This window comes from Ctenopharyngodon idella, chromosome 12 (assembly GCF_019924925.1).
Source record: "Ctenopharyngodon idella isolate HZGC_01 chromosome 12, HZGC01, whole genome shotgun sequence".
Classification (NCBI taxonomy): Eukaryota; Metazoa; Chordata; class Actinopteri; order Cypriniformes; family Xenocyprididae; genus Ctenopharyngodon; species Ctenopharyngodon idella.
This window is the reverse complement of record NC_067231.1, coordinates 20,981,753-20,997,420: the sequence shown is the minus strand read 5'-3', so window position 1 is coordinate 20,997,420 and position 15,668 is coordinate 20,981,753. Positions and strand designations below refer to the sequence as shown.

The following is a 15,668-nucleotide window of genomic DNA, read 5'->3' as shown; positions in this document are numbered from 1 at the left end:
CGTATTACATTGATAACATACAGAGTGATTACTTAACATTTAGTAGTTAAGATTCTGATTCAGTTCAGTGACTCGAATATTTGATTCTCTTCAGCAAAAAGAGTCTTTCATTCGCTCAAAAGATACATTCATTAAAAAATTTCAGTCATTCACTCAAAAGATTAATTGAGAAACCAATAATAATATCTCTTGACTTCATTTAATGCATCTCCCACCACTATTCGACATTTCCATTTTACCTCAAAGACCGCATGCACATTTAACGAGTTTATGGTTTGCTAAACAACTTGTTCTAACATTCAGTTTTTCCAGCACCATAAAATCAGCATTCAGGAAAAGTCTTTTGTATGCGGAACGTGTGACAGGATCGTTCTTTCCAGGGTCCTGTTTAACACGACAGACTCTGTCGAACGTAACCACTTCCGCCTCTAACCGGAAGTGCAGCACACGTGTAAACAGTGGAGAGATTCACGTTGTGCGCTTGATGTGATAACATGAGTTAACATTTTGAATTCTGAGATCATATGCGGAGCGGATTGAAATAAACTGTAACCACAGAAAGGTGAGCTTATATTTCCCATGGTTAAAAGTGACTGCATTGATGTTGATTTAAAGACAAACGTATTTATTCCTCAATTGTTCGAGCGTAAAATACCTGAAAATAGAATATAATAGATAACCAGTTAGTCCAAGTCGTATTCTGTACGTTGTTCATGCACGTTTTTTTGTAATTGCTAGTTGTTTGAAGATTACCAGTGCATGTGGCTGTAGAAACACATTGTGTAATTTATTCTGTCTTTAAAGCCAGTGTAATATTCACAACCATTGTGTTACTGGAATGCTTAGGAGGTAATGTCATATTGATGCTGGATGTTCAATAGGTATGGTTTGCCTTTATGACTTGTCAGACTTTAAATTGATGCAGGAGAATATCAATATGCAATGTAAAAACAGCAGCTGTCACACTGCAGCTCTTGCCTGGCTTCCCACTAAAGTTAAGCAGGGTTTAGCCTAGTCAGTACCTGGATGGGAGACATCTACATCACTCTATGAAGTCAAATAAAGATCATTGCTGATAACCTGTCTTATTTCCTGAAGAGCAAAGATGGAGAAGAAAGAACAGAAGCGGCACCAGCATAAGCATAGTGGGCCCAAAGCACAGAAGAAGAACAGAAAGAAGGAGCATGGCACTGAACAAGAACAGGATGAGCGCAAGAGGAACCCACGAGCGTTCAGTGTTAAGTCAGCTGTTCGCATGGCAAAAACCTTCCATAGGTCAGTGCTCAGAAACCTTCATTCAACATTACCCATCTTCCACTGATTTTTCTACTTACTTTATCTTATTAATGAGTATAATAGTTTCAGATTATTCCCATGCCATTCCCTTTATTCCAATAACTTTCACTTTTTATAATTTAAGTAAAATTAGTTGTCCTTTCATTGCTTTTAATCTCTTAACATTGTTTTGTAGGACTCAGGATATTAAAACAAAGAAACATCACATTCCCCTGGTAGACCGGACCCCCCTGGAGCCCCCGCCTATTGTTATAGTGGTGATGGGACCTCCAAAAGTGGGCAAAAGCACCCTCATACGATGCTTGATCAAAAGCTTCACACGGCAAAAGCTTTCTGACATCTGTGGACCTGTGACTATAGTATCTGGTCAGTTTTTTAATACACACACATATATATATATATATACATTATATATATATATATATATATATATATATATATTATATATATATATATATACATATACACAGGTGCTGGTCATATAATTAGAATATTATCAAAAAGTTGATTTATTTCACTAATTCTATTCAAAAAGTGAAACTTGTATATTATATTCATTCATTACACACAGACGGATATATTTCAAATGTTTATTTCTTTTAATTTTGATGATTATAACTGAAAACTAAGGAAAATCCCAAATTCAGTATCTCAGAAAATTAGAATGTTACTTAAGACCAATACAAAGAAAGGATTTTTAGAAATCTTGGCCAACTGAAAAGTATGAACATGAAAAGTATGAGCATGTACAGCACTCAATACTTTTGCCTGAATTACTGCAGCAATGCGGCGTGGCATGGAGTCGATCAGTCTGTGGCACTGCTCAGGTGTTATAAGAGCCCAGGTTGCTCTGATAGTGGCCTTCAGCTCTTCTGCATTGTTGGGTCTGGCATATCGCATCTTCCTCTTCACAATACCCCATAGATTTTCTATGGGGTTAAGGTCAGGTGAGTTTGCTGGCCAATTAAGAACAGAGATACCATGGTCCTTAAACCAGGTACTGGTAGCTTTGGCACTGTGTGCAGGTGCCAAGTCCTGTTGGAAAATGAAATCTGCATCTTCATAAAGTTGGTCAGCAGCAGGAAGCATGAAGTGCTCTAAAACTTCCTGGTATACAGCTGCGTTGACCTTGGACCTCAGAAAACACAGTGGACCAACACCAGCAGATGACATGGCACCCCAAACCATCACTGACTGTGGAAACTTTACACTGGACCTCAAGCAACGTGGATTGTGTGCCTCTCCTCTCTTCCTCCAGACTCTGGGACCCTGATTTCCAAAGGAAATGCAAAATTTACTTCTTTCATCAGAGAACATAACTTTGGACCACTCAGCAGCAGTCCAGTCCTTTTCGTCTTTAGCCCAGGCGAGACGCTTCTGACGCTGTCTGTTGTTCAAGAGTGGCTTGACACAAGGAATGCGACAGCTGAAACCCATGTCTTGCATACGTCTGTGCGTAGTGGTTCTTGAAGCACTGACTCCAGCTGCAGTCCACTCTTTGTGAATCTCCCCCACATTTTTGAATGGGTTTTGTTTCACAATCCTCTCCAGGGTGCGGTTATCCCTATTGCTTGTACACTTTTTTTCTACCACATCTTTTCCTTCCCTTCGCCTCTCTATTAATGTGCTTGGACACAGAGCTCTGTGAACAGCCAGCCTCTTTTGCAATGAACTTTTGTGTCTTGCCCTCCTTGTGAAATGTGTCAATGGTCATCTTTTTGGACAACTGTCAAGTCAGCAGTCTTACCCATGATTGTGTAGCCTACAGAACTAGACTGAGAGACCATTTAAAGGCCTTTGCAGGTGTTTTGAGTTAATTAGCTGATTAGAGTGTGGCACCAGGTGTCTTCAATATTGCACCTTTTTCACAATATTCTAATTTTCTGAGATACTAAATTTGGGATTTTCCTTAGTTGTCAGTTATAATCATCAAAATTAAAAGAAATAAACATTTGAAATATATCAGTCTGTGTGTAATGAATGAATATAATATACAAGTTTCACTTTTTGAATGGAATTAGTGAAATAAATCAACTTTTTGATGATATTCTAATTATATGACCAGCACCTGTATATAAAAACATGTAAAATAGCTCCCATTTACTCCTGGTATTAACATCCGCCTTGGGTGTCAAATGTCAAAAATAACGTGTCACATTTTTGGTAAGATTAAAACTGACATTATTGGGAGCAACAGCATACTGGCTTTGTCAGACAGAAACAATAAGCTGTGAGGTGACTTTTTTTTTTTTTTTTTTTTCTTGTAAATGTTTGTAGGAAAGAAACGTCGCCTGACCTTCATTGAGTGCAACAATGACATCAACACCATGATTGATTTGGCAAAGGTTGCTGACTTGGTGAGTGCAAGCCTGCATCATCAGTAAAGCTGACTTATGAAAGCAATTCATAAGTGTATTAAATTATAACTTACTATGAGAAAAAAAAAACATGCCTTGTTTTGCCTTGCAAATGTGTTGTGCCCCCCTACTCTGCTGATCTAAATTTTGATGTTTATAAGATTTTTTAAAAGTTTTTTGATAGAAGTCTCTTATGCTCACCAAGGCTGGATTTATTTGAAACAAACACCAAAAAAACAGTAATATTGTGTAATATTATTAGTTTAAAATGACTGTTTTCTATTTCAGTATATTTTAAAATAGGATTTATTCCTGTGATTGCAGAGCTAAATTTTCAGCATCATTACTCCAGTCTTCATTGTCACATGATCCTTCAGAAATCATTCTAATATGCTGATTTGCTGCTCAAGAAACATTTATCAATGTTGAAAACAGCTGTGCTGCTTAATATTTTTGTAAATACCATGTTACTTTTTTCATGATTCTTTGTTGAATAGAAAGTTCAAAAGAATAACATTTGTTTTAAATAGGAATCATTTGTAACATAAATGTCTTTACTGTCACTTTTGACTAATTTAATGCATCTTTGTTGAATAAATTTTTTTTTTTTTTTTGTAAAGTTTGAAAGGTAGTGTACATGTACTAACTTAGATAACTAGTAGCCACAAAAGTTAAATTAAAAAGTAGTTATTTTTAAAAATAGTCTACTAGTTTTATTTGACTAGTAGACAGTATTATTACTCCGTTGTATTAACATTGTTTTCCAGTAAGGCAGCACTTATGTTTTGAATTTGTTAGGTTCTGATGCTGATAGATGCAAGTTTTGGCTTTGAAATGGAGACCTTTGAGTTCCTGAATATTTGCCAAGTTCATGGCTTCCCTCGGGTCATGGGGGTCCTCACACATTTGGACACTTTCAAGAACAACAAGACACTACGAAAAACAAAAAAACGCCTCAAACACAGATTCTGGACTGAAGTTTTCCAGGTACGTCAACAACCCGGCATATAACTGACATATCTTTAAAGTGAACTGTTTAGTGTCTGAACATAAAAATCTTGCAGGGTGCCAAGCTCTTTTACCTGTCTGGAATGGTGTATGGAGAGTACCAGATACAGGAAGTAAAGAACCTTGGGCGGTTCATCTCAGTCATGAAGTTCAGGCCTCTTGTCTGGCAGACTTCTCACCCCTATGTGTTGGCTGACCGGTGAGTGACCTGAAGGAAACGTTTCTTTGATTCATGATCTTTCTAAGCATATGCTGCCTTTTATAACAGGCAATGATTTTCTTTCTTTTTTTTCTTTTTTTTTTTTTTCCTGGACAGTATGGAGGATCTTACTGATCCTGAGGCTATAAGGTTAAATCCCAAATGTGACAGAACTGTCTCTCTGTACGGCTACCTGCGTGGGACATTTTTGAAGAATAAATGTCAGGTCCACATTCCTGGTGAGTTATCATTAATATTTGCAATATTCTTTACAGATATTCAGTTTTTTTTATTTTTTTTTTTTTTTTTTTTTTTAAACAGGTTTTGCTTCAGGAATCAGATTATACATTGTACATGTATCAACCCAGTATTTTCTTTTTACAAAATTGAATTTGGACTATTTTATGCTCTTGTCAGCCAGTAATTTTCTGCACAAACCACACTGTGGTCAACAAAACAGTTTGCTGCAAGTGAACCTGCATTTAATGTAATTTGGGTCATATTTCTTTTTACTTCACATAGTTTTGTTCATGGTTTTTAAGGATATGGACAAGTCACACAAACCTGTCCATGTTGGCATCTGGTTAATTTGGCTTTAAGCAACTGACAGATGAATTTGCACCAGAAGTTTGATTGGACACTCAGCATTTTTGATGTCAGCAGTAAAATATAGACTATGGAAACCCATTTTTGTCTACTCTTTTAAAAGTTGATACACCTACACTACCATTCAAAAGTTCAGAGTAGAAAGATTTTAATTGAAAAAAAAAAAATAAAATAATAATACTTTTATTCATCAGTGACGCATTAAATTGATCAAAAGTGACAGTAAAAACTTTTACATTGTTTCAAAAGATTTCTATTTTAAATTTACTTTTGAATCTGTTCATTAAAAAATCCTGACCTGACCCCAAACAGAAGAATTTATTTTGCTCTGTTAACTATGCATGATTATGTGGTTGAGAACTACTGATAAATGTCATATAACTCCCTCTACAGGTGTGGGGGACTTCTCTGTGGCGGATGTTAGCTTCCTGCCAGACCCATGCCCTCTTCCAGAGGTGATTAAGAAGAGAGCACTGAATGTAAAGGAACGATTATTGTACGCCCCCATGGCCGGCGTAGGTGGATTGGTGTATGATAAGGATGCAGTCTACATCGATATGCCCTCTGGACATGCCAAACAGCAGCAGGTCAGATTTCAGTCTCAGCACGTTCCCCATGACAGCATTACCTACAGTTGATTTAATACCAGACGCAATAATGTCTGCAGTTTACAGGGCAGTCACAGCTTATTACACCAAGTAATAACACTTTTTACACTCAATTTTGTTCCATCAGCGAATATGACCTTGAGGTTTTAAAGATGATTTGTGATCTGATGGATATCAAGTGTTTTAATGGTGTGAGAAATGTTTGTCCCAGGAGGAGGTGCGGCCCACCACTGAACTCGTTCAGTCTCTTATTGGAACACAAGCCACTTTGGATGCAAAAATGGCTGCCAGCAAAGTGTCACTGTTCACAGGAACTGCTGCACTGACAACGGAGGAGGTGCAGGAAAATGGGTAAGATTTGTTAAATAACTCAGATTATATTATTGTAATGCAAACATGGGTGATAACATTTTCATATGCATGCATATGAATTAATCAACAGGAAACAAAACCCTATGGAAAGCCTTGAATGGGATGAAAAAGCACAGAGAGAGAGGAGGAGAGCTGTCTTTGCTGATGAAGATGATGATGATGATGATGATGATGATGATGATGGTGATGAGGAGGAAGAGAGTGAAGAGGAGGAAGAGAGTGATGAAGAGGAGGATGATGAAGAAGAAGAGGATGAGGAAAATGAACAGGGGGTGGCAACACTGAAAAAGCAAGATAAGAAATCAATGGAGGCGGCAGGTCCTCCTGTGAAGAAACAGAAAGTTGATGAGCTTGCAGAGATGCCTGCATTTGCTGATAGTGATGATGAACTGGAAAAGAGTGAAGGAGAGGAAACTGAAGAAGATGAAAGTGAAGAAGATGATGATGAGGATGATGAGGAGATGGAAAAAGGGGAGCCTGCAAAAAAAAGCTCAGGTCCAGACTCTGGTCTCTGCTCAGAGGAAGATGATGAGGATGAGGATGAAGATGAAGAAGATGGAGATGAAAATGTAAAATCAAAGATGTCCTCCAAGCATCCAGAGGAAGAAGAGATAGACACAGAGGATGCAGAGATGGGTTATGAAACTGCAGGTACTTTGTCTTCCATTAATTCCAATTTCTAAGTGTTTACAAGCTCAAAAAGGACACAATTTTGTGCCTAATTTTATCAATAAAAACTTTTTTCTAAAATGTACATTGCTCAGAAACTGTAAACAATTAAATTCTCCCAAATAATCCCAACATAATCAGATTTTCCCCGGTTTCACAGACAAGGCTTAAGCCTAGACCCAGACTAAAATGAACGTTTTAACTGAAAGCAACTTAAAATATCTTAAAATATGTCAGTGCCATTGTTTTGTTTCAAAATACACACCAGTAATGTTTTTTTTTTCTCTAAGGCATGTTTATAAAAGCTACTTAAATGTCCTAATTGAACTAAGGCCTAATCCTGGCTTAATCTAAACCCTGTCTTTATTATTTGTTTTCAAATAATCTTAATTTTTTTTTTTCTTTCTCAGATTTAGGAATTCTGTGTGTTCACTTTGTAATAGCCTAAGCTGGCTTTACTAATTTCCCCCCATACTCCCCTTTGTGCCTGTTTTATTATTATTATTGAATTTTAATGCTCTGAAAGCCCTATTTGAATGTATTTTGATTATGTTGAAGGAGCACTACGGTGGAAGGAAGGTTTGGCCGAGAAAGCAACAGAGGCATATTTAAGACAACAGCGTGCAGCTCCAAACCTTCGCAAGCTAGTGTACGGCACAGGTGAGGACAAGGAAGAGTCTCTGAACATCTAGCTGATTAAAATTAAAAACCTGACATTATTTACTTCCCCTCATGCAATTCCAACCTGTTGGCTATTTTAGTGAAACAAATTAGAAATTTTGAAGACCATTCAATCAGCTTGTTTCCAAACAATGAATATTTCTAGTGATGTCTGTCAAACTGCAAAAAAGGGTAAAAGCACTGTAAAATTATTCCATGTGACCTGTGTGCTGCTGAATACCAAGTCTTCTGAATCTGAAGCCATAATTTATTTATTACTTATTTAATATTTACGCATGAAGGGAATGATGATGATATGTATAAGGAGTGACATTTAATTCACTTACTGAAAATAAGCTGCATCATAAGGATAAACATTAATTTTCATAAAGCTTATGAACTGTTAGTGCATCCAACCTATAATGCATCTGATATTTGTTTGTTTCCCAGTGGCAGAGGAGGAAGAGGAGGATTCTAATGATGAAGAGCTGGGTGGTTTATTTAAAGTCAGCCGACCAGAGAAGAGTAAGAAAATACGAGGAGATGCGATGGACTGCTCTCGCTTTCAGCCAGACAGCAGCCATGACTGGGATCAGGTAGAGGTGAGAGGAATAAAAAAAAACACATTTGCATATACGTGTAAATATGTCGTTTGTTGTCCATGTTGTGTTTTCTTAAAAATTGTGTGTTTTCAGATGCTAGCCTCTATCAGGGACTGTTTTGTGACTGGAAAATGGGAGGAGGATAAAGATGCTACAACACTGCTTAAGGAAGATGGTAAGAAAACCAAATGAACCAGACGTCATCAGCAGCTGATGATTCTTGCCGCTGTTTAGTATGCTATTAATATTAATAACAATAATATTTGTTTTGTTAGTCCTCTAGAATTGAACAAGAAACTTTTTAAAATTTATTATTTATATTAATGCAGCTTTTTAAGTAATTGAGTGCAATTCAATTTTATTGTCTTTGCCCATGTTAGAATTGGTATCAAACATGAAATTTCACTGATTTTGATATTGACTACTGACATTTTGGTACTGTGACATCCATATTATAGCATTTATTTCATCCCTCTCATCTTTCTAGATGAACTCTACGGAGATTTTGAAGATTTGGAAACAGGAGAAGTTCACAAAGCAAAGGCTGGGAATAAAGACCAAGCTGAGGTATTAAAATCAAACTAGTTTTAGAGAATTATCTTCTGATTGCATTTGACGTGTTTTTGTGGTGCTTTATTTATTGCCTGTTTTTTTTTATTTTTTATTTAAACACAGGGAGGGAATGATGATGAAAAGAATGATGGCGATGATGATGATGATGATGATGATGAAGAAGAGGAGGCTCCCCAAGTGAAACTTGATGATGATGAAGTTCAAAAGAACAAGCGTTTGGAAAAGAAGAGGCGGTTGAAGGAGAGGTTCAATGCACAATATGATGATGGCGACGCCACATACTTTGATGACCTGAAGGAGGAGATGCAGAAACAGGCTGAGGTCAGAGGTCATAGTTTAGTCAGTAACGGTCAGACTCCTAGTAGAGGAGAGCAAGAATAAGTGTAACAATTTTTTTGTTCCAGTGTTACAAACTGTATGCATTTATTTGTTTCTGTGGAACACAAAAGAAGATATTTTGTAAAATGTCCCGGGGTTTTTTTTTTTTTTTGCCTATACAATGAGAGTCAGTAGGGTCCAGTGATGTTTTGTATCTCATTGACTTTCACTGTATGGACAAAAACAGTTGAAACATTCTTCAAAAAGTTTTCTTTTGTGCTCCACAGAAGAAAGAAAGTCATACAGATTAGTAAATGATTTTAATTTTTGTGCGAACTATCCTTCTAATTGAGAATTTAATTTATACCAACTCTTCCCTTCATGTTGTAGCTGAACAGGCAAGAGTTCGAAGACATGGAGGATGAAGTTCGAGTTCAGTATGAGGGCTTCAGGCCAGGCATGTACGTGCGTGTTGAGATCCCTGCTTTACCTTGTGAATTCGTCACCAACTTTGACCCCCACTATCCCATCATCCTTGGCGGTTTGGGAGCGAGTGAGGGCAATGTAGGCTACTTGCAGGTAAGCCTATAAGGACTTATTTGGACAATTGTATATTTTACAACTTCTAGTTTAGTTGATAACCTTGTGAATAAAGTAAAGGACACTTGTGACTCCGAACCAAATGTCATTACAAGGCAGGACTTGCTAAAAAAATTCTGGTCTTTTCTTTATCTCCTCCACACAGATGCGTCTGAAGAAACACCGCTGGCACAATCGTATCTTGAAAACCCGTGACCCTCTTATCCTGTCTTTGGGCTGGAGGCGCTTTCAGACCATCCCCCTCTACTACATCGAGGACCATAACGGGCGTCACCGCCTGCTCAAATACACACCTGAACACATGCACTGCGGTGCCACCATCTGGGGTGAGAGACAAACCGTACACACACCTCTCCGATATTGGAAATGTAACATGCTCATTTTCCCTATTTCTACATTTAGATTACATTTCCCACCATCTAACGCTCACTTAAAGTTAAAATTTAAAAACACTAATATAAATTTTATAACTAAAAAATGTAGTCTTTAGAAAATGTCTAAATGAATGTTTTCATACTGTACATTAAAATGTGATGCCTAAAGTTCACTTGCAATATTTGAAAGGATTGTTAAAAAAAAATCCATTAAATTTATAAATATAATATAATTTATTTTCTATGTAATTATAAATAGTATATAATGTTATTATTGACTATTTATAGATTATTAACCATATAATGATTTATAGTTAAATTTGACAATGACATAGTTAAATTTTACTTACTCAAATAAGTACTAAGTAATGTTAATTAACTACATGTACTTAATATAGAGTTAGGGTTGGGGTTTGGTTTAGGGTTAGTTACTTGTAATTATGCATAATTTACTGTTATTACTATAGTATCGACATGTAGTAATAACTATGTCGCCTTAAAATAGTGTTGCCAAGAATTTTAATATTGGTGCATCCATAATAATAATAATAATAGGAATTATAAGATTTTATATATATATATATATATATATATATATATATATATGTATGTATGTATATGTGTACGTGTGTGTGTGTGTGTGTGTGTATATATAAAAAAAAATATATATATATATATATAGCTCCTGTTTGGATTTTAATTGGCAAATACTTCTACTTCATAAATCTATGAATGGATCATTATTGCAGTGTTTATTAGCATGTTTCTAGCATGTTATACGTTTGGCAACGGTTCTTTTAGTGTGTAGCTTTTCATTTCTTAAACAACCATGTAGGAAGACACATCATGGCCATATTCCAGGATGGCAATGTCAAGATTCACCCGGGCTAAAATTCTTGAGCAGTTCGGCTCAAGCTTGCTTGACAGTTCATTAATACAATTAGTTGTGAAGCTCTACTCTGTCTCTCACTTCTCTTTCTTGTCATCTCATGCACATTCCACTCTTTCTTTCTTCTCTTCTCCAGGACCTATAACACCCCAGGGTACAGGCTTCCTGGCTGTGCAGACGGTTGGAGGTATTAAGGTAAGACACCAGCATATGATGGTTGCACAGGAGCAGCCTGGGTCACAGCTTCAGTTCGAGTCCCCAGTTCAACAACCACAGCCAGATGAAAGGCTTCCCTTTTCTCTTGGACTCATCCTATCTTATTTCCCCTCAGGCCAGTTTCCGCATTGCTGCCACAGGAGTGGTTCTGGACCTGGACAAATCTGTTACTATTGTGAAGAAACTCAAACTGATTGGATACCCTTATAAAATCTTTAAGAACACCTGCTTTATCCAGGTAGGGAGTCCTGCAGAGTCAGGGGTTTCTCCGTAGCGTAGCGGCACAGCACACCAGGGAACTATAATAATATACTCCTCATCCTCTCTCAGAATAATTGGACCCTCTCATCTTTGGTTATAACATTCTGTCTTTTTTCGGACTCTAAGGGAATGTTTAACACCGTCCTGGAGGTTGCGAAGTTTGAGGGCGCGTCCATCCGCACAGTCAGTGGCATTAAAGGGCAGATAAAGAAAGCCTTGCGCACCCCGCCAGGCGCCTTAAGAGCCACGTTTGAGGACAGACTACTGATGAGTGGTGAGTCAGACTTATTTCTCTGTTTATAAATATTTTTGTTGCCTCAGTTTTTTATCACAGTATTTATTTATTTGTATTTTTATATAATGAGCTGTGCTTAGGGACTTCAATATGCTTTATTTATCAGAAAGTCTACAAATGTAATGACTCCCAAGAAGCTCTGTTGTACATAAACAACCACCTTGTTAAAATGGAGGGTATTATTGCTGATTATTATGCTCCTCTCTGGAGAGACGGGCATGTGGAAAATCTTGCAGTGAGGCAGTTTGCGGATTCGAGGCTTATTAGGTCTACTGCATCTTTTATTAGATGATGATTGTTTATATTAGGGATGCGAAATTAATCGGAATAATAAAACAGAATCACGTTATGGCCTTGTGTGATTATTAAAACACACAAGGCTGTGATTTAATTAAAATATGAAAAAAAAGTATGCATGCACTGTTTCAAAGTGAAGGTGCATGATTCTGTGGTGTATGTATTCTGCTACACATAGTTTACTCCAAGCACAGGCAAAATACTCACTTTGCATAATTCCAGACATTTTGGCTGCTACAAAGAATTATACAAATCTAATAACATGACACCAGGTCACAGAAAAGGAATGCAATAAAAAAAAAAAACCTTCAGCTACACAGAAATATTTTTCTTCAGTTTCCCAACAAGAAATATATAATTTTTTTGTATGTTTACTAATACTACTACTACTAATAATTAATAATAACAACAATAGTTTATTCATAATAATAATTTTATTATTATTATTATTATATTAAAATAGTCTAATATAACATTGTTTAAAAGTTTTTGTTTGGTAAGATTTAAATGTTTTTTAAATAGTTCTCTTATTCTTACCAAGGCTGCATTTATTTGATCAAAAATACAGTAAAACAGTAATATTGTGAAATATTACATAAAAAAAAAAGAAGAACTGTGTTCTATTTTGATATATTCTAAAATGTAATTCCTGTGATGGAGCTGAATTTTCAGCAGCCATTTCTCCAGTGTTCAGTGTCACATGATCCTTAAGAAGTCAGTGCTGATTTGGTGCTCAAAAAACATTTCTTATTATCAGTAATAATAAACGGTTGTTCTGCTTAATATGGTTGAAATGGTAATACATTTTTCTTTCAGGATTCTTTGATGAATGGGAAAGTTCAAAAGAACAGCATTTAATTGAAATGGAAATCTTTTGTAACATTTTAACATGTTTTTTTTTTTTCTGTCACTTTTGATCAAATTAATAAAAGTATTTATAAAAAAAAAAAAAAAAAAAATCTTACTGACCCAAAATCTTTAAAATTGCAGTGCATATAATATTACAAAATAAAAAAATAAGGGAAAGTGGAACAGAAATCCACTGGTTCAATGACTCAATGCCTTTTTTATTCTTTTAACTAATGGCACCAGCAATGTAAGATGTTAAATGTTTATTACATTTGCAATTCAAAACGTGTGTGTATATATATATATATATATATATAATATATATATTATAATTACATAATATTTACAATAATATTTTATAATAGTAGTTAAAAAACAATTGTTGCAATTATTTTATAATCAAATAGTGCAGTCTTATATTTTATATGAATGTGTGTTTTTAGATATTGTGTTTCTGCGCTCCTGGTATCCGGTCTCTGTTCCTCAGCTATATAATCCAGTGACATCTCTACTAATGCCGGTTGGACAAAAGGACACATGGGCAGGTATGAGGACCCTTGGACAGCTTAAACACGATCTGGGAATCCGCAATAAACCCAACCAGGACTCTCTGTACAAGGTAAGCCCTCTTCCAGAAATGTTAAGTCACCAGTTAGTTGTTATTATTGTTCGCTGTTGTCCTCTTCATCTTCAACCTTGTCCTTTAATCCCCACAGCCGGTTGAGAGGCAAGTTCGACACTTCAACCCGCTCCACATTCCCAAAGAGCTGCAGAAGGCCCTCCCCTTCAAGAGCAAACCCAAACAGAGGCAGAGCAAAGGCAAAACCCCACGGGACCTGCAGAGACCGGCTATCATACGAGAGCCCCATGAGAAAAAGGTCTGGAGAGCTGTCTGACTCGTCCATCTCTGTTTTACATATGTCATGCCTTTGTGAGCTTTTTTTACTGTCATTATACTAAGACGGTTTTAATATCCACTATTAGTCTAAAGTTAATCCACCAAGAAAACCTCCAGAGTGTTGGCTGCGAAATATCATATTTCTTTAATCCGTGTCCCTGGCAAATACCAAGACAGCTTGCTGGCCAATTTCTTTACCAATCCCATTTGAAATCCTCTTGTCTAAAAGATGACACAGGGGGTTACATTTTTAATCAATTTCTTCTTCTACGCCTTGTTCCAAGATATGGTAGGCATTGACGTGAGAAAGTAATAAAGAGTTTTTAATCATCGCCATCATTTAATCTGCAAGACTTTTTTTAATCATTCTTTTAGAGGTTGGTGTATTAATTCTTACAAGTAAAAGGTTTTATTCAGTTACAAAACAGTAATTACTTGGACAAGTCGCTCAAAGGAACACAAGGTTAAGAGCCCATAATTTTCCAATTCTTTGGTCACTCTCAATGCAACCTGCTGTCTTTTTGTGAGGATTCTGGCCTTCTGGTTCAAGGCCTCTGTAATAGTGATCACATCTGTGGTTAAAAAAGTGAAGGTAGTTGAGATCAAAGGTCCAACATTATGTTTTCCTGGTTTGATATTTTGTTTTCTAATGCAGTGAAGTTTGTTTTGTTAAGAGTGACTTATTTTTAAGTGTCCAGGTGCTTTTGAGGACCCTGATATGTTGTTTTACCCTTCAGGGCTCATGTCTCAGCTTATTAATAAAAACTTTTTAACCTTTTCCACCAGGTGGCAGCATTGCTTGAAGCTCTGAGCTCAGTCTACGCATACAAGAATAATAAGGCGAAAGCAGAACAGAAAGCCAAGCACAGTGAATTCCTGAAGCAGAAAGAGAAACAGGATGCAGAGAGGCTGAAAAGGTTGAAAGAGGAGAGAAAGAAGACCTTCCGTGCAATGGGACAAAAAGAGAAGAAGAAACTCAAATCCAGCCTGAAGGGAGCTTCCAAGGACAATTGAGTCTACTTCAACTCGCACCTGATTCTGTTAGACTGTGACTCCAGGCCCATCGGATCAGGGTCTGTTACGCTCTTAATGAGACAGTTTGGAATGCGACATAATTCGATTCTCACACCAGCTGATGTTTCTAAGCTGGTGTAAGAGTTGAGATGATGGCACTGCATGAGACCTGAATATGGGTATTGTTGAAGTCTAAATGATACAATCTCACCATAAACAAGAACAATAGAACTGCCTGGTTTACTTTAAGTGAATCTAAAAGGATTTTCTATAAAAAAGGTAACTCTTTACAATAAGGTTCAAATTTTAACATTAGTTCAAACATTAGGTATAACTAACAGTGAACATTTTTACAGCATTTATTAATCTAGGTTAATTCATAAATATATTTTTTATTCTTGTTTATTCATAATACATTAACAGAAGTTAATTTGTACAACTTTGTACAAAATGTATTAGTGTATTTATAAATTAACTACATCAGTAAATGCTTTAAAATTATGGTTCATTGTAAATTCACATTTGCTATTGCATTCACTAATGTTAATAAATTGAATCTTTTTTAAAAAGTGCTACCAAAAAGATCCACAGTGCATCAACAAGCCATTTCTTACAGATATTTACCACAGTCACATGAAACCGCTTATATTTGTTTTATTATACTTGTTTCCAATAAAAATTGATGGGAAAAAATGGTAAGGAAATTA

At 36.2% G+C, this 15,668-nt stretch overlaps 1 protein-coding gene across 1 annotated transcript; it reads left to right on the top strand.

The window, feature by feature from the left end:
- The first annotated feature begins 382 nt into the window (after window positions 1-382).
- On the top strand, window positions 383-15,668 carry bms1 (BMS1 ribosome biogenesis factor). Its single transcript, XM_051913895.1, has 23 exons — window positions 383-562; window positions 1,099-1,275; window positions 1,472-1,662; window positions 3,574-3,653; window positions 4,452-4,640; window positions 4,718-4,860; window positions 4,978-5,099; window positions 5,860-6,053; window positions 6,286-6,425; window positions 6,517-7,097; window positions 7,674-7,775; window positions 8,226-8,377; window positions 8,471-8,552; window positions 8,865-8,944; window positions 9,053-9,271; window positions 9,659-9,847; window positions 10,014-10,194; window positions 11,268-11,326; window positions 11,463-11,585; window positions 11,735-11,882; window positions 13,493-13,668; window positions 13,766-13,927; window positions 14,734-15,668. The coding sequence occupies exons 2-23, from the start codon at window positions 1,106-1,108 to the stop codon at window positions 14,959-14,961; spliced, it is 3,711 nt and encodes a 1,236-aa protein (XP_051769855.1). The 5' UTR covers window positions 383-562; window positions 1,099-1,105; the 3' UTR covers window positions 14,962-15,668.

What these genes read in the sequence shown, in the direction of transcription:
- bms1 (XM_051913895.1), top strand. Translation starts at nt 1,106, where the DNA reads ATGGAGAAGAAAGAACAGAAGCGGCACCAGCATAAGCATAGTGGGCCC. An exon ending in GACATGCCAAACAGCAGCAG is followed by an intron (nt 6,054 to 6,285) that starts GTCAGATTTCAG and finishes TGTTTGTCCCAG; the next exon opens with GAGGAGGTGCGGCCCACCAC. An exon ending in GGAATAAAGACCAAGCTGAG is followed by an intron (nt 8,945 to 9,052) that starts GTATTAAAATCA and finishes ATTTAAACACAG; the next exon opens with GGAGGGAATGATGATGAAAA.